The 24,341-nt window shown below is 43.4% G+C and overlaps 1 protein-coding gene across 5 annotated transcripts in view; it reads right to left on the reverse strand.

The window, feature by feature from the left end:
• The window catches only part of GRIK2 (glutamate ionotropic receptor kainate type subunit 2), a 359,071-nt gene extending 347,790 nt beyond the window's left edge, over nucleotides 1-11,281 (reverse strand). Inside the window, exons 1-2 of one of the 5 annotated variants that reach the window (XM_077176547.1) lie at nucleotides 10,084-10,251; nucleotides 4,487-4,891 (exon numbers count right to left, since the gene is read on the reverse strand). In XM_077176547.1, the coding sequence (XP_077032662.1) occupies nucleotides 4,487-4,601 (115 nt within the window). In that variant the 5' untranslated portion in view covers nucleotides 4,602-4,891; nucleotides 10,084-10,251. Of the gene's footprint in view, nucleotides 1-4,486; nucleotides 4,892-10,083; nucleotides 10,259-10,527; nucleotides 10,545-11,126 lie in introns of those variants that run through there. The other 4 variants (XM_077176545.1, XM_077176546.1, XM_077176544.1 and 1 more) reach the window with 4 other exon arrangements.
• Between the last annotated feature and the right edge of the window lie 13,060 nt (nucleotides 11,282-24,341).

Raw genomic sequence — 24,341 nt, forward strand, 5'->3', positions numbered from 1 at the left:
ATTTTTCACTTGACCTCTTGTCTCACACATCTGCACAGAGCTCGTTCCCACTGCTGTGCCATGACTTCACTGGTTTTAATTGCTACAATTTTAAAATGGTCTCCTGAATCCCAGAACCATGTGTTTTGACACCCAGTGTCACCTCCACAGGCAGTGGGTGCAGTGAGCCAGCCTCTTCTCTGGTTTTACCACCATCGAGCTCATAAAAACAATTATATGGAGATAAACTCAATCTGTTTGAGACAAAGGAGCCCAGCTAAGAAGTGCCATGTCAGATGAAACCCATGCTAAATCTTCACAGAGGAAGACTCAAACGTCTAGCAATTCCCCTCTGGGGGTTCCCACAAAGAAGTTGAAAAATGAGGGGGATGTTTTCTAAATCATGAAGAGTACATTATTTTATAATGCTTGATTTACTATGATTATTATTTTATGTAGGGCAACAGGAAAGTGCTAGCCTTCATGAGGACTTGGCGTAGTATTAAAAAAAAAATTTAAAAAATAGTCACTAGTAAGAAATGCTTCTGGTGAGAGTTCAAAACTCTTCCTTTTTCCTTTGAAAAGTTTTTTCTATCTCTCTCGACTTTCTTTTGCTTTTAAGCTGGAAGAAGCCGCATGCACGCACACACCCTTCCTTTGTAGCTCATTGTAACACAAAACATCCAGCTCCCTCTCTCATCTGCTTCAAGTCAGGCAACTCCAAAGCTCCAAAAAGTCAAAACTACAGGTATATGCCTCTACTTGTCTTTACCCTTCTTGAATGTCCTGAAGAAAATAAAACATCACACAAAGTGGGTTAAAACTTATCAGGTAAGCGAGCACCCTGCAGTGTAGATCTTTAGTCTTTCACCACATTTCCAGGAATAATGAGAGCAAATACAGTGGCCAAACCTCTTTCACCTTCCCGTCACAGGTCTCTCTTCACCCCTTTGCTGTAGGAAAGAGGAGCTGCTCACAGCAGTAGAGACAAGGCCGGAAACGAGCAGTTGAAATTTAAAAAGGGCATTTTAGAGCGCTCCAAACTTCAAAGTGCTGACAACCAAGCTCCATATAGTAGTAGTAGGTGGGGAAAAAATGGGGTTTAAATAGTCCAGGCTCTTACTGCCTTGGGCAAGACAAGGGGTGGGTTTCTGAAAACACAGGTGAGCAATTATAGGTGTTTGACACCTCTTAATGGGCTTGTTAATTCAGCATTTCGGGGACAAGGTGTTGAGATGCCTTTAGGAGGTAAGGGCAGACAGAGAAAAGCAGCCCGACGTACCCTGCCCCACGTCGTGGGCAGAGGGGCCGATCGGCTGGGTTCTGGATCCTCCGAGTTCCCTGGAATTTCTTGGGAGCCGCTGCCATGGGTCTGAGTATACGTAGGAGCAGTGAATTGGAAAGCTGCGAAATGTGATCCCCGATAATGTAAAAGAAGTGCCAGCGGTCACGTATTTTGGCTTTTGTTCGGTGCCAAGTGATAAGGAAAAGGTTTCCATCACACTTAGCGGAGAGACAAATACTAGGCTGCTGCTTTTCTCCCCCGTCAAGGTGGGACTCATCCTTTTATCCGCATCAGTGGTTTGGGGCTGGTCGCATCTGACACCCTCGGGTACTGTATAGACAAACCTGACCTCCAGCGCTCCCTGGGCTCGCTTGTGGGAAACTGTTCAGAAAGGGCAAGGGAGGGAGCTTGGTGGCATGGCCCATGAAGCAATGTGGCACTCAGGAAGGGCGCCTGGTGTGATGCCCAGCTCCAGCAGCAGCAACAGGCGGGTGTCCAGATGCCTAAGCAAGTGTCGCTGTGGAGGGAAGGGTGCCGTCGCACCAGCCTGTCTCCGTGTTTGCTCCATAAGGTACAGACAGAAATAACCTCCCAAATCTGACAAATAGCCCAGGCGCTTCGACTTCCCTGTGTGGTTGCTAAAAGGTAGCTTTAGAGAGAGAGGGAGGGAGAGAAAGGACATGCTGGCTAGTCCCAACAATGAGAGGAGCCGTGGGAAGGACAATGCGAATCCATGGTGGCTAATTTGCACAGGAGGAATGAGGGGGCTGCAGCTCTGGCAGGCTTCAAGCTCTCCCCTGTTGCCATAGCACTGCTGGCTGAGGAAGAAGAGCGGGGGCTGGCAGGCTGCCTTCTGGAGGGAATCTCCTCAGCTCCCCCTTCTCCTCGGGAAGGACTCCACGGCATTCCGTCCTCCTGGTCGCAAGGACATCCCAAAGGGACTGATAGCACGAGAACCCAGAGGGGGCGGTGGGGCATTCCCCCTCAGAAATAACCAAAGCTTTTCCGCAGCTCAATCCCTGCTCCCTCCCTCCACCCTGCTATGCCCTACGTAGAGACAGAGATGTCAGCCTTTGGAGAAGGTGTGGAAGTTCTGCCGTGGTCATAGACAGAGTGAGTTAGCCTGGACCAAGCTAAATCCAGATTCCTTTAAAACAGAGATGTGCAACAGGCCCGGATAAGCAAGGCAAAAGTCTTCCTGCTCTTTTCACGTCTAACATTCTCCACAACAAAATAAACTTATCAACTGCTCCGTACCTACTTTTAGTGTTCAGTGATGGTTTGGCGACAATTCTTTTCAAAGACAGGCAAAAGCAGGCAGAGATGCAGAAACTGATTTCTACCTCGCTAATTCAAACAGTGGAGTGAGCACAACTCGTTGGCCAGCTGTGTGACCGGGAGACAGCTGGGAAGGGAAGTTAGCCCAGTAAAACATACGCATGCATCACCATGTCACTGGGTAGCAGAGACGCGCTGCATCCCCTTTCAGCCGCGGGGTTATTTATTGCTCTAACGCTTGCCGGAGCGCTGCTCTCCAGGGCTGTCTCTAGGGGTACACCGGACTGACACTTCAGAGGGAATGCCGCTCTAAAGAAGGAAAGTCCACCTCTCGCTAGTGCCGTGACCAGGAGGATGTTTGTTTACACAGCTATAGCTGAAAGTAACTCAGGCTCCTAGAGACAGACTCTCGGGGCCCATGGAAAGACAGACAGCCGGCCACTGCCATATTACAGGCATCCCAGCGCTAAATTCACGGCGATGATTATGGATCAGACTGATTGCAAAACAGACCCCGCAGTGATATACGGGCCCATTTAGCCATGTCCAAAGAAGCAGGCATTCCTGAGGACGGTTGCTAAGAGCAACGTGCCATAAGCACCACCTTTAGACCAGATGGAAGCAGAAAAAAAAGTGCTGCTAGGAATTCAGAGATTGGTAACAGCCTGGTGACTTTTTAATCATTACTCACCTTCCCCTCCATATAAAACTGTGTGCGGGGGTGCTGAATTAAATTAAAATAGATACAAACCAAAGCATTATTCCCAGGCAAAGGCAAGAGATTTCTGTGCCCCAAAGAAATGGATGCAGTGGCTGCCTCAGTTTATCGCGGACAGCGGGAATGCGGGAGACCCGCTCTTCCACCGGCCACCCGTGCTGTCGGCAGGCACAGAGAATGCTGCTTGTATGGGGGAGCAATTCTCAGCCTGTCCCTTCCTGGCCACCCCCCTCCGCGGCTCACCCGGGGGACCAGGAGGATGCTGATGCGGGGCTCCCATCGTATCTCGCCCCGGACTAGCACCGAGGGACATCCCCGGCCGCACAGACCCCTTCGGACCTGCTTTCCGAACTTTCCGTCCTGCCCTTCCTTGCTGCAAAACTTCTGTAGGGGATGCAGGGGCTGGAATTTGTCCCTCGCTCGCTTGCTTAGACACACGAACATGCGCGCTTGCACAGGCAGAGCTCTTAAGGTTAGTGTCCTGGTCCAGCTGGGATATAGCCTTTAAACTGTAAACCCTCTCTATTCTTGAAATGCCATTCTGATCTGCTTGCTTTTTTTTTTTTTTTTTTTTTTTTTCTTTTTCCCGGGAGCGGGAGGAACTCCTACAACTTTCCTCGCATAGAAAAGCTGTGCTTTTGAGAGGTACCGCAAAAGCTCTTCCCCGAGCACAGCTCAAGACATAAATCATCTCTTCTCTAACCTTAAACGCCACTCAAATGTCAAGCAAACAGACAGATACTTCAAAGGAAATCAGCCCAAAGGTCTCAAATCACAGCGTTACGCCCGCACGGGATCGGCTCGGGGGGATCAGAGACGGGCGGCCGAAACTTAACAACTACTTGACAGGTTTTCAACTGATCAATCACCGCATTAGCCCTGCTTTCCCCTGCTAGGGAAACAATAAAGCAAAACAATGGAAACAATTACGAGGAAGCCACACAAGCTGCGCAGAGCCTCAGGCAACCACGTTCGCCAGTCTTTTTTCTATTGTTATTATAATTATCATCACCATCGTGCCGTTACTACGGCTACAATGAGCAGCAGCGACAGAAAAAAAAAATCACACAGCAATTCATCCTTCCGGATGCAAAATAAAGAGGGACTTCGCTGCCCGACTCCGGCAGCACGTCCCAGCTCTCCCCCAGCATCCCCTTCTGAGTCAATCCTACGCACATCACATTCAGGCTTAAACACACAATGAAAAAAGTGTCGGGAAATCTTACCAAATCTTAATACATGTGTGGTTCCTTGAGAATATCCAATCCACAGTAAGCAAAGAAGGAGTCTAATGGTGCATCTGAAGACTGAATTAGTTACAATACGGGAAATAATCTTCATGATGTTTCTATGCACACACGCGCTGCCTTACTTCCCCCTTCTAAGCCGTCAGGTTTCCCGGTAGGGTGAGAATGAGGATACGCAAACTGGTGGCCCTCAGACACGATCACGGCATGGTCACAGAGAGAGCAGAGAGTCTACGCTTCCCAAACCCATTAGCAATCCCTGCATGTTCTTCATTCACTGCGCCAAGGAGCAACCTTCAACTGCAAGGAATGGTGGGACATCCATGTTAGTCGGGGGAGAATCCTTGAGAAATCCAAACACACACAGCGTCCAGCCGAGTAAACCTGGGAGGCGAGAAAGGAGGAAAATCAATAGGTAATCCAGCTCGAGAGATCGCTGAGGTACCGCCACATAGCGAGCGCCCGCGTTTCACTGGCGGAGCTTTTGCCGTGCTCCCATTCTACTGCACTGCTGCACAGCTTCTGACGCGAAGCCAAGATTAAGTGAGAGAAATTGAGATAGCTCTTCTCTGCTTAAGGCTGCCTGCCAGACAGCCTTCCCAATTTCTATTATGCAACCGATCTGATCGCCCAGCTTTGTCGGAGGGGAAAAAAAACCAAACCCAGCTCGGTTATATTTACATGCTTCTTATTGTTATTAGTTATTCAGTTGTTCTGAACAATGGCTATAAGGAGCGGGGGGGCAGGGGGGTGGGGGGGAGTGCTGCTGGAAGGGAGAAGGGAATCGGTTGTGTGAAAATCAATTCCTGTATTTCAATAGCTGACTGCTTGGGTCGAGATCACTTAGCTTTGGAGTTGTGAAAGAGAAGGCTAACAACAAAGTCATGCAGGTTATGACAGTAACGTTCAGGTTTGGGGAAAAAAAAAATTACAATCATTAACTGTTACTCATTTTAGTGCATGAAGTAGGATAAATGCTATGGCTTGTGTACTGACTGTCCCTAGGAACTTGCTCCGGACTCAGTGATAACGGAGCACCAGGCTGCTTTTGCAAGGTAACAGGAATCAGCAGCGCTGGAACAACCTTGTTGAATGCACAGACCTGTTTCACTAAACTTGCTTGAAATTGCAGTGTTGCTTAAAAGACAGTAACTAGGGGATTTACTAGTTTGTGATTTTCACTTTATTCTGCCACTCTTATTTTGCACTCTGCTTTCCCTTCACTCCAGTGTTGTGGAAATGTTGCTGTGCCTCCCTATACTATGATCTACGTAGTTTGTCATTTTGCTGTCCTCAGTGAGAACAACAGCATTTCCCAATTTGATAATGGGATACTGAGTTTATATCTGGAAATGCAGACACAGATTTTTGTGTTTTGATCAAGTGTTCCAAAGAAGATAAACCCATTCTGTGGATACTTTAGATTTTCCTTGGAAATGCAATTAGTTGTGTGTCTGCATCCACTGAAATACATTAAACCAGGACCGTCAGACTTTGCAATCTAAGTCAGGATTTGCTGATCCTGCTTGAGCTTTACTACGAACACTGAAATATAATTTCTGTATTTCCCATCAGGAAAATGAATTAATTTTTTTCCACACTCCTCCTACAGACATCTTTTGTCTCTTTTGTCTCCCTCCTTTGCTTTTCATTAATAAAGAAAATATCACTAGGAGTCTTTCCCCACAGATACATACAGAAGAACATAGAATAAACCTGACTTTACAGACGTAAATACCAATGATGCCAAGCTAATGAGAACACTCTGTGAAATCTATCAGAAGCAGAGCATGGCAGAGGTCAGTTACAGTTTATTCTTAATTAACACCTGTGTGTTGTAGACTTTTAAATAAGTAACAGCAGCATTAGGATTATTACTTGTAGTGTTTGTGCTCTGTACCCCTAGAAGTGTTAGCAATTCTAAGTAACTTTTTATCATTTTGCCTTACTGATTTCCTCTGCACACTTTTACTTAAAATACTGTAAAATGCTGATGAAAAGAAATGTACAGTCTGCGAGAGGATTATTAAACATCATTGATTTTTTTTTTCCTTAAGATGGAGGCATAACTGCAGTGTCAAAAATAAGTATCATGAATGGCTAGTTCTGCAGCCTAGCAGGGAATTCAATCAGACGATTTGACTATTGGAGCACTTTAAAAAGAACACCTAGTGTTAAAAGCAAGGATATCTAGCGACTCCTTCAGTTCACACTTAGAATAGTAAAAAATGCAGAGAGCTGCTTTTTCTTCTATTTACTATTTCATTTATTCTCTTCTACTGGTTTCTATTTTTTCATAGTCCAAGGAGAAATAAAACCAACCCACGTGAACACTGTGAAAGTTCATTGCCTCCCTCCCTGTTGTTGCTCAAATAAAGGATATGATTGAGATAGGTTTTTAATGCTCAGGTGCAGCATGCAGTCTAACCGGATTTTTTTATTTTTTAAATTTTGTTTTGGTGAGAAGTTTTGAAAATATAATATTCGTCATCAGGTTTAGCACATTAAACAATACATGAACTTCGGACAAAGTGACTCCTGTTACCAGTTTGATTTTCTAAGCTCTCTTGGAAAAAAAAAATGCAGCTACCTGTAATCTCAGCCCAACAGGGCACCTAACTCACGGAGGCGTTTAGAACTGGAATCATAAAACAACTTGTGGTTAATTCATTCCTGTTACTATTAAACACTCAGCAGCCCACGCTGCAGCCCCTGGTCTGACGCCTGAGGCTCACACCGAGTTTCCTTCCCCCCCGCCAGCCCCCGCCGCCGCCGGCGGCAGCGGCCTCAGCACCGCGGACAGCGCCCGGAGCGGCCCCGGGCGGCCCCTTCAGCACCGCGGACAGCGCTCCCGGCCGCCCCCCGCCCCCGCTTCAGGTGCCAAAACGCCTGGGGGTTTTACCCTTTCCAGTCATGCCACAGTGAGGAAAGGAAATTAAAATCTGTTATCGGGTTCTTTAGAGATGTATATTATGTCCTCTATTATGTTAGCTAGCCAGCTATTTTATGGCATTTTATGGATCAGAAAAAGTACCGATGTCCTCCTTATCTACTATCAGACACCACCTAATGCTCTGTATTAACATTCCTCCCCCTTCTTTCAAACCCTAGCTCCCACCTTGAAAAAAAGTCGTAGTTAGCCCAGAAATATTTTCTCAAGAATACGAGTCCCTTATACAAAAAAATTAAATCTTACAAGACATCAGATGTTTAGAACTCACTAAATATTTGGTGACTGAAGATCACTTATAGACTAAAGCTCAGTCTTCTCCACCCTAGACTCCTTTTCTGTTATTTGGACTTTAACTCCACTTCTTCTTGATGAAAAAGAAAAGGATACTTTCTTGCATCCTCCAGACTGGTTTCAACGTGAAAACAGGTAAATATTCTTTGTGCCTTCAATATTTCTTTCCCTGTGAGATGTGCAATTCAAAGTCTGGAAATCCCTAATAAAATGTCATGGTAGATAAGCTGGTCTTCTGTTTTGAGATCTTGTCACCACTCTTACACAGCTCTTTTCATATTAAAGTCTGTATGAAACTGCCCTCTCCACTTCAGTGATCATCAGCTGGGAAATCTACAATTCCTTGGATATATGTTTTGATTTGTTTGGTCATCTACTGTAGACACGGTGGTAACACATCTCCAATACACAAGGACATCTTTAATACACAGGGCTCTGTTCAAGTGTAGCTGATATGAAAAATAGTAATCCAGCTATAGACAGGGAGAGAAGAGACAGTCTGAGGCCTTACATCTTTTCTGGGTAATAAAAACCTGCTGCAGTTTTAGCTGTGTGTCAAGTATAAATGGTGTACATTATGTACATAATGTTTCATTTGGAAAGGGGAGATATGTGATTCTGATTACCTTACTATATCAGGAGCTTTTCCCATCAGATCTAATTTTTATGTGCTGTTATCATTATAAAAGTTAACCAGTTCCAGCTAGCTGCCACCTACTGGGATGTATAGTTTTATCATATTACTTTAAAAAGGAATGGGCTTTTATTTTCAGGTCATAGCTGTGCCTCTAAGAACAGATAGTGAGGTTTTTATATCACGTAATGTACTATTTTGACCTCTCACAACAACAGCTGCTATAAATTTAATGTATGTACAACATATGGTCCCCCAAATGTTTCTCGGACATTTTTCACCAAATCCTTGCAAACGTTTCGGATTCACATGCCACCACAGTCCTCCTGCTGTTGCAATCTGGTGTGAGGAGAGCCACAGCTTACTGCAACACCTGACCAGCATCTCTAGATCTCTAGAATCAAGTATTGCAGCTTTGCTGACAAAGCAGTAACACAGTCCTCCCTTCTAAAACGTTTGCCAAAGTATTCAAATGAATGTTGATATTATCATTTAAAACAAATTGCGGCCCACTGGCACTTCACTCCCACCAGCTATTAAAAAAACCCCGTAGGTCCTTCTCTGTTTGTTATTATCTCAGTCCAAATTTACAACCAAGTTTCTGCTGCGCCAAAGATTAATGACATTTTAAGACGGTAATTAATTTTTAGCTAGTGGAAAGACTTGTATTCTAATTAATGAAGTGAGTGTGCAATAGACTTTCTTGTTCAGGCACTTTTGAGTATCACAGAAATGCACTTTCCTAGCAAGTTTTAAGCAGCAAAAACAAATACTTCTGACATGATCTACAGATCAGCCTTTGGTCCCTTCAGCTTCCTTTGGGGCTGGGGAAGCTGTGCAAGATTTTTGGGGGAAAATGATGATGCTTTATGCTTTTCCTGCTGTACTGCCCCAAAAGTTTCTAAGGAGAATGTGAAGAGAGGTTTCCATTACAATCTATTCATTCCTTCTCGGTGCACGCAAGGCTCTTGCTATCATGCCTGCACTCCGTAGGCAGGAATGCCTCTTGCTTTCCAGAGAGTGTCAGCGCCCTGGCTACTTTAGCGATGGATGCTCCCTCAAAGAATGCTGATTTTGTTCAGAAATAAATGACAGGGCTGCCCGTAAGCCGAAAGGGGGACTGTCTGCGCTGTACGGTGGGGGCCGGGTAGGGGCAGGAGGAGACCTTACGGAAGTAGAGCCTGCTGTCCACCCACAACTCTAGCGAAGTTAGAGCCCGGTTCTCACCTCCGCTCCCCCATGAGAGCGGGGGGCACGTCCTCAATGCAGCCCGTTCGGCCTCCCTGAGCCCGGCTCGGGAGCCACGCTCCGGCTGCGGGAGGGAGTTCCGGGCCACCCGGAGAGCACGGGGCGAGGGGCATCGGGGGGCTGCGCTGCCCTGGCCTCAGCTCCACTTTCAGCGTGGGGACAGCGGCGGCTCTGACGATGCGGAGCAGCGATGGAAGGAAGACAGGAAGCCGACAGGTCTGCTTTCCCCTCAGTGAGGGACAGACCCGGGCGGCAACAGCGCTCGGGTCGGCCAGCTCAGCGCCCGCCTTTGCCCTGAGACAGCTGGCCAAGAGCCATCGTGGTGTGCAGCCCTCGGCGCGACGCGGCCACGGTGCATCCCCCGCCACCCCCGGCCCCCCCGCAGCCCCTCACTGCCATGCAACCCCTCCGGCCGTGGCGGCCAGCCGGAGACCCGGGACATTCTCCTACCTTGAGTTGCGGGAGGGGAATCGGGGAGGGAGAGGAAGGCGGAGGCGGGGGAGGAAGGGCGGTGGCAGGACGCCGGGGACAGCCCGGGCTGCGGTGCAGCCGGCGTCCGGGCACCACTGACGGTGGCGGCAAGCGGGGAGGGAGGGAAGGAGGGAGCGAGGGAGGAGGGAGAGCGAGAAGGAGGGAGGGAGGGAGGGAGGGAGGGATGGAGGGAAGGGAGGAAGGAGGGAGATCCGCCTCCCTTCGGGAGCGCTGCACAGCGCCCTTTAAAGGAGCAGAAACCGCTTTCTCTACGGCCGCCAGTGCCCGCTCCCCGCACGGCCAAGTCTCGCCGGTGCCCGCCGGCCAGCGCTGGGCGCAGCGCTTTCCCCCCGCGCCGTCGCCCGAAGAGCCCGAACTCGCCGGGCAGCGAGTATTCGCGGCGTTAACAGTCCAAGCTCCCACCTGGGGTCCCCGAGCCCCTTTTGTGAACGCGGAGAAAGTGGGAATAGGATCCTGCCGCCTGTGAAACAGCTTCAGAGACCCCCGCCCGTCCCCATTCTTCCCCCTGGATGCGGGGGTGAGTGGAGTGCTCCTATCTCAGACTGCGGGGGTGCTAGGAAAAGCTTCGGCTGCTTCTCGGCTTGTTGTCATGCTGAAACCCGCTTGTCCCCACTCCTTCCTTGAACTAGCGGGTACTAAGCTCGGGCACTTCCCCGGGCTGGAAGAGGATCCAGGGAGTGGGTGACCACATCTGCCCCAGCAGCCCCCGTCCCCCCGCCCCCGACTCGCTCCTAAGCGTCAACGCTGCGGGAGGGGGGCTCTGGTCGAAGGACCAAGGCCTCCCTGGTGAATTGGGCTGGGAAATGTGCCGTCCGCCCCGCCTTGCGGGAGTGCCAATGATTTCCTCCCTCGCCCAGCCGCACTCGCCCCCGCAGCGCCACAGGCGTCTCTTCGCCTCTTGTGAGCTCCCGATTTTGTTTCGTGACTCGGACATGCCTTGAAGAGCTGCAGGATTTCCCCTGCGCCTCCCCCTCCAGAGTGCAGCCTTCTCGAGGTCTGACCTCTAGTCAGATGTGATGAGCAATTTGACAGGAAAATCCCCGTGTCCTCGCCTTTCCCTCACGGAAAATTCCTGTTCCCGGATCCGCCGGGGGAGCGCAGCCCGTACCCCACAAAGGATGCTCAGGCGTCGCCCCGCTTCATCTGCCCAAGCGACAAACCGGTTATCAGAGGCGGGAGGGGAGGGCTCAAAAAACGCTGAAGAGATGGGGTTGGAGCGGGTGGGGGTGGGTGACTGAAAAGCTCCTATAATTAAATAAACAGCAGAGTTGTTGTGCGAAGTAAATAAATAGTCAATGATCCCATTGTGGAGCTGAGCGCAGGCGGCACAGATTGCGACGGGCTCGCAGCGATTGGGCTCCGGCCGCTGTGACTTGCAGCTTAATCGGTCCCACAGCACATCCCTTAATTACTTGCAGCACACTTCCATGGCCGACAAAAAACTCATTAGTCAGTTCATTTGCCTGAAGCGGTAATGGAGATAACTCTTGTTAAAAGCAAACGCAGTGCTAAAGCAAAGCGCTTCATGCCACCCAGGGCGGTGAAGGGAGCTGGGCAGGAGGTTGTTTCTCCAGGAGTCCAGGACTAAGCGGGTCGCGGGTGGAAAACTGAGCAGAAGAACGTCGTGGAAAGCTGAGCTCTGTGCGATCCTGCAGGAGGGAAAGGAGTGGCGGGGATCGCCACAGGAGTAACCAAGTCATCTCCACGATCTCCGGGGAAAGCAAGGCAGGTTAACGCTGCAAGACAGCCACAGGGTGGGAAGTATATGAGGTCGGATGAGCAAATGCTTGTGCAAGCACTGATTCGGTGATTTCGTCCCTTTTTGTTTTATCACTGACTGCTTTTGCATTGTTACTTACTATCCAGAGTTTTCTGACCACAGAACAAACAGAGAAAAAGTCAAACATAAAAAATACATGAGTCAAAGCTGTCACTCTAGGATGACAGAAAGGAAGGCAGGGGAAGAAAAGGGGTATGGTTCTAAAATTGTAGATGGATTGTGTAATACCCTCATGTATTCACTTCAACTCAACTACATTGATGTAGAGCCTTTTCCCTTGTTGCCTGGGTTACATTTCTGTCCAGACATTAAATTCTCAATGCTTTCCTCAGCCAACAACAGTTTACCAAGAATTAGGTCCTCTCTAACAAGAAAGAGGTTCCCAGTGCCACCAGTGCTGTTGTCATTAGCTATTGTTATCTATTATTCAGGGTATTCAGGGTATTCAGGGACTTTACATATGTCTCATTAGTACTCAAATGAGGGATACTGGAGCAGGAATGTTGGATGAACGAGCCTAAGATCACGCTGCAAGTCAGGGACATAATGGGAAGACAGTCTGTGATTGTAATTTCTCAAGTGTTGACTATTGCAAAACTACTTCATTTCAATATTGACAGAACTTCTCATGTTTCTTCCCAGTTACACTGAAGGAACTTTGAACTTTATCAGTATTGACTACTAGAAAGAAACAGGAAAGTACAGACTCAGTTTGTCAGTATCCAAAATGAGATGTACCAGAGAATTTGCTACACAAGGTCCTGGACTCTAACAAGAAAAAACAAAGCAAAACAACACAAAACCAACAACAAACAACCAAAACAAAACCAAACAAAAAAGACAATAAACAAACAAACAAAATCTCACAACCTCCCCAAGCCAGCCCCCAAACTTCTTTACTTGCTTGCTTGTTTTATTGTTGACTATTTTAATTGCAATTTATAAATTTATCAAATACGAATATACATGTCAACTTTACACCATCCATTTAAAACAATTTTTATAAAAGCCAATAAGAATTTACCCCATTAAAAGTAAACACATCTGCAAAGATCTTTGTGAGAATGGTTTTTGAGTTTGTTTGGTTTTCTCAGTATTATTTTTAAACATTTTAAATGAAATTATCTGGGTTTTTATTATATTCCCATTAGGTGCATTTACACCTCATAGTTAGGAGTAATGTAAACTTGTAGCCTAATTCCTTTAAGCCTCCCAAAATGACATTACCAAAGGATGACAGATTCATCCTTTCCTCACAGAAATCTATCACTAGTACCCAGTAAATCTGAATATTTAATACCTTTTTCTTTACTGCTTTGTCTTTCCATTTAGGTCAGCTATGATAGCACACACACTGACTGAATTTAAGATCTTTCAAAAGAGTTTCCAACAAATATTTTTTATAATGCCAGATCTACAAAGCCCCCCAACCAACAAAAACAACAATATTTTAGGGATTCTGTATGCTGTGGCTTAACAGCCCTAAACAGATTCTGTCCAATTTAATGACCCAAATCTGAGTACTGACATTTGTTCAAGATGTGTGGTTCACAGCTTGTGCCCTGCCACAGAAAACACTGATTAAAACCTTTGGGAATTCAGATTGGAGACAACTGAGTTTTTTGTTCTTTCTGCCAGCCATTGTTTTAATTTTTTTTACCCTCTTGCAGTTGTGAACAATATTGTGTGGCCTTTCAGGAAATCTGTCTCCTACTGCTATGACAAAGATTTTTGGTACATCTCATGGGCAAAGAAAGAATTATCCTCCCAAATGTTGCCTTTTCACAGCTTTTAATAATGACTTTGTATACTCATATTCTTGGTGAAGCTGGCTGCATGTATCAAGCCATGTCTCTTCAAACAGAAGAATGAGTCAAAGCAGGATGGAATAAAAACAAAAAATCTGTCTAAAAGAAGCAAATCCCTTTTCTTGTATTATCCACTTGAGGGAGACAGTGAGCCATAGGTTATATCCATATGCCAGTTTGACGGATCACATACAATATTGATGAGGAATTTGTACCTCATCAATAACCTGCGTTATTCATGTGTTATTGCTAATTTTAAAAGTACCATCCTGTGTGACATAGCAGGCATGATGTTTCACACAGTGCTGCATTGATCTGTACATCAGACAGTTTCTTCTCTTTTCTTCTTGCCTAGCAAGGTGGAATCATCCGATGACTTTTGCTGATAGGAACATCCAGACTCTTTCAAGATGATATTCCATAACTCTAGAATTAATATCTTGCATTCGGGCTACCTTACCTTATTCAAGACTTACATTTGACTCACTTTATGATTTAAGAGACATACTAAAGCATATTACATTACTAAGAGGGCTAAAATAGACACTACCAGAAGCCATAAAAGATTAAAGCTTAACCTGTGTCTGAATGCCTTTGGACATACATACATGGCTAGGAAGTTTTATTTTATTTGGTGCCAGTCATGATGCATTGTACAATATTCTCCAACAGATATTTAGCCCTCCCGGGAAGACTTTCATGGCTTAGCTGTTGTTATTGTTAGAAAATATTCTGATGTTTGCCTCAAACAGCCTTATGGCAATTGATAGATAATCATCACTCTTACCTGCAGACAACATAAAGACAACTTTTTATTCCTCTCTCTAAAAGTATCTTCTGAACAACTGAATAAATATTATGCAGGAAGCTAAATGTCACTCCTTTCTTAAAGGAGGACACAGGAAGCTCCAGACTAGTCAGCTTCATCTCAGTTCCTGCAAAAGTGATAGAGTACCTAATCCTGAAAACCATTTCCAGGCACATGTAGGACAGGAGGAGTCAGCATAGATTCACCTAGGGAAAGCCAAGTTTGACCAAATTGATAAACTTTTAAAATTAGGTGACCAGTTTGGTGGATGAGGGGAGAGAACTGGATATTGCCTACTGCACTGTTTCCTATAAGATTCTCATCAAGAAGTTGATGTATGGGCCAGATAAGCAGATGGTGAGGTAGGTGGAAAACTGGCTCAAGGACCAGGCCCAGAGGATGATGGTCAGTAGCATGAAGTCTAGTGGGAGGCCAGTAAATAGCAATGTACACCAGGAGTCATTACTCTGTCCATATAATTCCACATCTTCATTAATGATGTGGATGATGGAGCAGAGTGCACCTTCATCCAGTTTGCCAGTGACACCAAACTGGCAGGAGAAGCTGATGCACCAGAGGATTGTGTTGGCATCCAGGAGGATGCTGACAGGCTGGAGGAGTGGCCTGACAGGAATCACATGAAACTCAACAAAGGCAAGTGCAGGGTCTGCACCTGAGAATGAACAATCCTCAATTTGAAGTTGATTAGCTGCAACACTGCTTGGCAGAAAAGCCCGGGTGTTCTGGTGTGTAAGAAATGGTGGACACACAATTAAACTTGAGCTAACAATGTACCATTGTGGAAAAGGCTGATGGTATCCTGGGCTGGATTAAGAGAAGTGTTGCTAGCATGTTGAGGGGGGAAATTCTTACCCTCCAGTTAGCACTGGTGAGACCACACCTGATGTAATGTGAGCAGTTCTGGGCTCCCGAGTACAAGAGACACATGGACAAACTGGAAAACATCCAGCAAAAGGAGATGATGAAGGAACTGAAGGATCTGCCACATGAAGAAGGGGTGAGAAATCTGGAATTGGTCAGCCTGGAGAAGAGATGTCACAGGGAGGAACTTATAAATGTATGTAAACATCTGAAGGAAGGGTGCAAAGGAGGTGGATCTAAGCTCTATTCAGTGTACCCAGGGACAAGATCAGAGACAAAAGCCACCAACTGAAACAGAGGATGTTCACTCTGTATATCAGCAAATACTTTTTTTACCATGGTCATAACCAAACATCAGCACAGGTTGTCCAGTGACTGAATGGAGTCTCCCACCTGGAAGGCATCCACCTCTCTAAACATGGTCCCAGGCAAAGAGCTGCAGGTGGACTTGCCTGATTAGGGAGAGGGTTAGACTAGAAGACCTTCAGAGGTCCTTTCCAGTCTCAACCATTCTTTTTGATTTTCTTGTATCTCCCCCAGTCCACTCTATTCTGGATGATTTCTAAGTACCTCAAAACTTCTTTTGCCAGTGCTTCTAATTGGTCAATATCACTGCATTACAGGGAGCAGAACTGTAAATAGTACAGCAAATACTACAAAAGTAGTAGGTGGAAGGAAAGACTACTATTACTGTTTTCAGGTTCCCATCTTGTTCAGAAATCCCAATATGATCTCCTTTGCAATAGCATGATATTGTAGTTTCATATTTGCTGTGTCACAATAATATCTATGTCCTTTTCTGCTACCCCTGGTTAGCTGCTTCCTCATTTGCACTTGCTGAACTACTCATTTACTCCCAAGTGTAGAAAACTGTGCTTGTATAATATCATTCTTATTTTTTTCCAAAACACTACTTCAATTTATTGAGACACCTTCTAAATTATGGGCCTAACCAGGAACATTTCTTCAGTTGCTCCAATATAGCCTTCATGAAACATTTAAACGAGGCACCCAAGTCATTAATATTTGCAATAGTAAATATACAATAGCAGCCTAGCATGTCATAAAGAATTATAAAGAAGTCTTTTTTTTTTCTTCTTCTCTCCTTGAGGTTCAACAGCATATCAATAAAACTGTTTTGCATCAACTTCTACATTCCATTTTGCTTACGCCAGTGTCATGTCTTGTTCAGGTTTATTCTTAGAAACTCTATAGTCTTGTTTATGAATACTAATATATTTTATCAAGTGTCTTATCCTTGTGCTTTGTTCTTTGAGCCCAATAGAATTTCCCCTCCCTCACTTAAAAATATAAATAGGAACATGTAGTTGTCAATTTAATATATTTGTTTTGTTTTTTATTTTTTGTGTCCAGCTTTTTACAAATCCAGTGCTAATTTAGATGCATGGAAGAAAAATATTAATAGATGGACCAATAAAGCCCTCTGACTATAAAAATAATCTTTGAAAAAAAATAAAGGCAAAACCTAAGTGGAGCAAATTACATGACTGGGACCTAGTTTTGCATCTAAACTTAGAAGCAGTCATAATGGGTACAAAATTAAATAATTTAAGGAACCCCAACAACACCCAAACAAAACAAGACAAAAACACTACCAGTTAATTTTTACAAGTACAATACTTAAACATCTATGAGAAAAATTCCTGGTTTATATCCTATACATCACCTGATAATAGAGCTTTAAACAGCCCTATGGTTGACAACAAATGTAAGACTTTAATTTAATCAGTGGGTAGTGGAAGTTTCTCTAGTATGAGATAATGCCCAACAGATAGGCAACCTTGAACTCTAAATATGGAAGAGGGAATTCTAATAATGGGAAGAAACTTCAATTTAACTTTGCAACCAAATTTTTACTCAAATAAGATTTAAACTTCAGCAATAAGATCAGAATGAAATGGATGATCATCATTGTGCTTTTTTCATGTCTCTCTCAGTAGATATCACAGAAACAATTAATATTAATCATGCATCAATGAGCTGCAACAGTTTTTGTACAGCTGTACTTTTACATTGCCAGTATATTGGCAATTACGCCCAAACTCTCCATACATGGGGAACTTTGTTGATCACATCTACAATATTAAAAGATAACTGATTTCCAAGTGCCTGAGTTATTTATTCATTGTGAATTTAGAGAAATAATTTTCAAGAGGAATATCATAGCAGGGGACTTAGGTACTAGGTTGTTCAAAATGCCTAATCTTAAAGTGATAATATAAATAGGATTCATAGATGATGTTTTTTGTGGTTAATATACAGATGAGAATTGACTTTGATCCTCAAATATGCAGGCATTTAAACCAAGTAATCTATTATATAGTCTGATGAATTATAATTAATCCTATTTCTTTTCCTGGGATTTAGAAATTGACACAAATCCACTGTCAAGATTCAGCTATATGGCACTGCATAGCCCATATTAGTTGTGGTGATAGCCACTCAGTAGCTACACTGTCAGTACTAGCTACTCATTAGGACAGCTGGTAAAGTGTGCTCCATTGACTTCAGACTCAGAACAGAAGAATTAAAGTGTACTAGTGTGTAGAAAATTACAATATCTGTGCAGCGTCTGAATCTCTTTGAGGTTTTGGAAAGTGAATTTCACCCAAAGCAAGCCTATGCTTCTAATCTACCTTGAAATTATTTTAGTTAGACTATGTAAAGTATATTTGGTCTATTTCAGAGGAAGAAAGGAAAGGAAATTGCTCCACTATTCAAACCTAAGCAGTTTATCAGATATGGAAAGTCATTTCTAGTATGTGAAAATACCCCCTGGGGCACATTCCTCTACAATATGCATCTTAAGTAGATAGGAAGTCACATACCATGGCATTATATTATAAAATAGAATAATGACCTACTTTAGCAATGATAACCATAAGTGAAGTAATGGGGCCACAAAAATATGTAAAAATAAACACCTTTATTTAGTATTTCTAACTCTTTTTTATAGAATCGCAAAACTGTTTAGGCTCTAAAAGACTTCTAAGATCATCAAGTCCAACCATTAACCTGGGGCAGCCACGCTCATGACTAAAATATGCGCCACATCCACATGACTTTGAACACTTTCAGGGATGGTAATTCCACCACTTCAATGGGTAATCTGTTCCAATGCCTGAGCACCCTATCAGTGAAGAAATTTTTCCTAGTATCTAATCTCCCCTAGTGCAACTTGAGGCCATTTCCTCTTGTTCTGTCATTTGTTACCTGGGGGAAGTGACTGACACCACCTCACTACAACTCCTGTTAGGCAGTTGTAGAGATCAATTAGTTCTCTCCTTGAGCCTCCTTTTGCCCAGGCTAAACAACCCCAGCTCCTTCAGCTACTCCTCTTGAGACCTGTGCTCCAAAACCTTCACCAGCTCCATCGCCTTTCTCTAGATATGCTCTGGCACCTCAACATTCTTCTTGTACTGAGGGGCCCAAAACTGAACACCGGTTTCAAAGGGCAGCCACACCAGTGCCTAGTACAGGTGGCCAATCCATCCTACTCCTGCTGACCACACTGTCTCTTACACAGCCAGGATGCCATTGGCCTTCTTGGCCCTCTGAGCACACTGCTGGTTGTCAGTCATCTGGCTGTCAACCAACACCTCCAGATTCTTTCCCTCTGGCTCACTTTCCAGCCAAGACTTTCTCTGCCTCAAGCCTTTACCCCTACATGGAGTTGCTGTGACTGAAATGTAGGATCTGGCGCTTGTTGGATCTCATACAATCGGCCTTGGCCCATTGATCCAGCCTTCTTATCATCTATCAGATCAACACTCCCAACTTATTGTCATCTACAAACTTATTGAGGGTGAACTCAGTCATCTCATCCAGGTCATTGATAAAGACATTAAGCAGGACTGGCACCAACACTGACCTCTGTGGAACATCACTTGTAACTGTCCCTCAGCTGGATTTAACTCCATTCACCACCACGCTCTGAGCCAGCCATTAAGACAGCTTTTACCCAATGAAGAGTGCACCATGAGCAGCCAGTTTCTCCAGGAGAATGTGGTGGGAAACCATACCAAAATTCATGGCCTTTCCTGACCATTAAGCCTGTCACCTTGTTGGAGAAGGAAAATCAAGTTAGTCAAGCAGGATCTGCCTTTCCTAAACCTTTGCTGCCTAGCCCAGATCTCCTGGTTGTCCTGCATGTGTCTCATGATGGCCCTCAAGATGATCTGCTCCATGACCTTCCTTGGCAGGTTGACAGGCTTGTATTTCCCTGAATGCTCCTTCTGACTGTTCTTGTATGTGGTCACCATATTTGCTAACTTGTAAAAAACTGGGACATCCCTGATCATGATGGAGTGTCTTGGTGAGCACTTCCACAAGCTCCCTCAGTACCCTTGGGTGGATGCCATCCAGCTCCATGGATTTCGGCATGTCTAAGTGGCACAGCAGGTTGCTGACCATTTCACCCTGGTTTATGGCAGCTTCAGTCTTCTCTTCATCAGTACCTTCCAGCCTAGGGAACTGGGTACTTAGGTTGCTCTATTAAAGACTGAGACAAAAAAAGACCCGTCTTTTCCTTATACTTTGTCCTTCTGCATAGTAAAGGACAGAGATTCTCTTTAGCCCTCTTTCCGTTAATGATGTACTTGAAAAAAAGTACAAAGTTGTTGCCTTTCACAGTAGCAGATGGATTAGGCTTTAGATGGGCTTTGGCCCTGCTAATTTTTCCCCTGCATAAACTCACAACATCCTTATAGTTCTCCCGAGTGATCTGCCCCTTTCTCCAAAGGTATTACACTTCTTTTTCTTTTTCGTTTTTTTTGGTTTTTTTTTTTTTTCCTTGAGTACTAGCCAAAGCTTTCTGTTCAACTAGGCTGGTCTTCTTTTCCAAAAACTCATTTTCTGGCCCACGTGGATGCCTGCTCCTGCCTCTCTATTCAGCCTTCCTTTACTCTCTTGTCCTTCAGAGCTGCTTTCCAATGAACTCTTACAACCAGTCTTCTAAAGAGGCCAAAGTCTGCCCTCCAGAGGTCAAGATAGCAGATCTGATGATCCACCTGTTTATTTCTTGAAGAATCAAAGACTTGATATTTTTGATTGCTGTGCCCAAGACAATCTCTGTCACATCAGCCACCAGTCCTTCTCTCTTCACAAATAGCAAGTCCAGTGGGACACCTCCCATGGCTGGCTCACTCATTCAATACTTTTTACATTTTAAGCCTTTTTTTAGAATCTTGTGTTCCTTAATTTCTTTGTTAGCATTCATTTGCTGGAGACAAAAGTCAGCTTCTGGGAGAACAGCTTAAGCACAATTTGAATATTTAGTCAAGTACCTTGTCAAATTAGAATCTGACTTAGAGAAGCCATTTCATGATGTGCAAGGACTCCCTTCTCTGGAGAGTGTCCTAGTACCTATATGCAAGCTAAGAAATGAAGATCACATTTCAGAGATGAGAACTGCTTAATGGTCCAGGTTTGGACAGCCACAAAAATAATCTTTATTGCTTAATTACAAGATATGGTTGAAATACCTTGCAAGGAAAATCTCCTCTAAGTGAAAGGGAGAAAGAAGGACTTCTTTCTCATTATTTGAAATTGCTGAAACTAGAATTTTGAAGTTACTGACGGAAAAAAAAAAATGGTGGTTGGACATATTATTTTGAAAGAAAGTTCAGGACAAGCAGGAGAGAATGAAATCAGTGCATTAAATAGCAGAACCTGGACCTGAAACTGAAAATTAGGAAGTATAAGAGAAACCAAGAAGCTGTTCCAGAATTGACAGTTTGATGGCTGGGAGGAAGGGAGGAACTTAAGAACAGTATTAGAAGGGAAATAAAATATTCTAAACTTACTGAAATTTCTTGAAAGCTACAACAAGATACTAGAAGTTGTTGGCATAGATGCCAGGAGTGAAAACTTTCTGAAGATGTTAAGAACCACAGTAGCTATCTTTGGATAATTTAGGGGAGTTTGGTTCTCCTTAATACTTCTCTTAGCATAACAGGAGTGTTTGTGCATGGTTCTCATGCACAACTCCGTGTTTAATGCAAAACATTTTAAGCCATCATTCTGGAATCTGTAGAATTAGCGTTTTACTCCTAACTTGACATGTTTATACGTCTATAAATGATGGACATTGAGGTCTTGAAAACACAGAGGATCAGACTCAACAGTTCAGTAAGCCAAATGCCCTGCCTAAAAAGAAGCTGAGAAACTTTCCAACTTCCTAGATGTCCTACCAAAAAAAAAAAAACCCAAAAAACAAAAACCCCAAAAAAACCCCAACCAAACAACCAAAAATCGCCCAAAAACCAAAACCACCACCACCAACAAACAAAGCAGTGTCCCTCCACCTTAAATGTTTTATTTCTTACTCCTAATAGATAAGAGGCATTACTCCAGTATCTTTTGATACAAAAGAGTAGCATCTCTATACATATTCTTTTCTAAACGCAGCATTCCCTTTTAGAAGCAGTTCAGGAAGAATATCTAAATCAAATGCAAATTCTTATCTCAACAGGATGAATTTATAATGAACAGTAGAGGAAGGAGACAAGCATATCATATCAAGACTTAATTTGAAGTCAATGCTTTGCTTTTTTCAGACTTGACATGAATCCAAGAAGGGAGAACTAGCATTAATGATACTCTCATCTTTTATGTTTTATTAACAAGTCTTTTACAACTGGAAAACAAACAACAACAAAAAAAAGGACAGGGAAAATTCTAAAAATCAATGAAGACAGAATTGAGACAAAGCACAAAAAAAGTACAATCAAGTGAAAGCTAGCTCTTACTAACAATAATTTCTTATACATGTCACTGTAATTTAAATAGCTGGAACACATACGAACAAATGCAATAAATCTGAGTTTTCCACTTTTAACCAGAGATGAGAACATTTCCACAAATTATAAGAATATTTTTGTGTAACTCCCTACATTTTACAGTAGATAGCACTGTGAGTCAGATGATTAAATAAAGTTCAGAACTTTGAACAGCAGGTTTTACCACAGGTCCCACAGGCAAAAGAATGGAACCAATAATTCCATATGGTCTTCTCTGTAGCAGGTAAAAGGTGTCTTTGAACAGTCTAAGCAGTTGGTTTATAACACCCAAAGGAGCAGAACAAACTTGGATTGAATCATTTAGATGATATTTGAAACCCACATATCTGTAACTAATACGAAGACTGCCCTGTCTGTTACCAAAAAAACCAACTGACATTGGTGTTATTTACTCTTTTGTTTGTAACAGACCTTGAAGGCAGTGTTATTTGCTGTTTGTTAACTGCCAGTTTGGGAATTAGGTATTTCAAAATTTAATTACTTTCCCCCTACATTTTTACTTTAGGAAAGCCATAAATAAATGTCTACAAGAAAATAAGAATTTGAAGTATTTCCAGTTGTAGCCATTCAGAACCCAAAAATACTTTTAAGACTCTAAATGCCACTAAATGCTAATATCGCCCTCACACAACTGGCTCAGCTGTAAAACAACCTCCCCTCTGCTGGGGAAGGTATCATTCATCCCTTCTGATGGGCTGTAACTGGCTCAGGTGTGAAAATTCCCTCCAGGGAAGTGCTGGGACATTCACACATAGGCCTGAGGGTGTTCATCCCTTCTTACTGATTCAGTCACACTGATGTGAGAGGCAGCTTCATGTCTCAGAAGGTGTCCTGAAACATCAAAGAATCCCAAAATTCCCCCAGACTAATTTCTGGGGATTTCCATCAGAGGATTGTGGTAGGTCTATGCAATTCAAAAATCAGAAAAATAGTAGCAATGATACAACAGAAAGTAAAGTAAAAACTATGGTAAAAGTCTGGATTGATGCTACTCATGATACCTCATTGGACTCTGAAACTCCCTCAAACTACCTATCTTAGTTATTAAAGAAAATAGGTTTTTATCAAGTGTATAATCATTAAGCCAGAAGAATTTGGTCTTGTTCTGCACTTCCATCAGAACATTATGGTCCAGAATTTACAAACAGATAATTTCAATCAGCATAACCTAACTGTCTTCACTTTGGCATAGAGACATGGTGTTATTTCCACTTCATTGGCCAAAAATCCATGAACTTAGGAAGCTTTTCCAAGAATTTTTTCAAAATTTTTCCTCATTTGCAGATTATTTTTGTCTTACTTTTCCTGTCACACATTTGATTGTTCAGGTGTGTCCCCCTTTCTGTAAGTATGTATTTGGCACTCAATATCTCACTCCTTGGCTTTTAAATGCTAAAATGCTGATTGTGAATGAATTTTCCTAAGGGAAAAGAAATAAATCCACTCTAAACTAATTCCATGTCTTCTTTCAAATTTATCCCTAAATCTCAGGAGATAAATAGCTAATATATTAGTCCAGAAACAGTTTGATTAAATGGAGGTTTTATCTTATTCTGTGAGATAGGAATAAGGAAGTAATAAGAAATAAGTAATAAATTTTGCTAACACATCTGGTGCTGGGTCATCACCAAAGACAGATGAATAAAAGTTAACAATTTTCCATAATGAGAGCTGTGAAACTTTGATGTGTGTGTTTGAAAATAAATACCATCTATAAATGAAGAAATTTCACTGACACTGATGGGCCCAATACAGCTGAGAGTTTCGGGGGAGACATTTTTCATCAAACTTATTAATATTTAAAAAGGTGTGAGTCCACCTTTTTTTTTTCTGATTTGCATTTTTAGTGAGATTCTAATACTCAATATACTCTGAATCTTCGACCACTTTGAGACTGTGAGAGACAATAAATGCCAGGAATTTGAATCAAGGAAAAATTCCTTACACCAATGATCATAGAATCATTTAGGTTTGAAAAGACCCACAAGACCATTGAGTCTAACCATAAACTCAACACTGCCAAGTCCACCACTAAACCATGTCCCTAAGTGCCACATCTACATGCCTTGACAGTTAAAGTATCTGAAGATATACTATATTCCTATACTTCAAAGATT

This window comes from Agelaius phoeniceus, chromosome 3 (genome assembly GCF_051311805.1).
Source record: "Agelaius phoeniceus isolate bAgePho1 chromosome 3, bAgePho1.hap1, whole genome shotgun sequence".
Classification (NCBI taxonomy): domain Eukaryota; kingdom Metazoa; phylum Chordata; class Aves; order Passeriformes; family Icteridae; genus Agelaius; species Agelaius phoeniceus.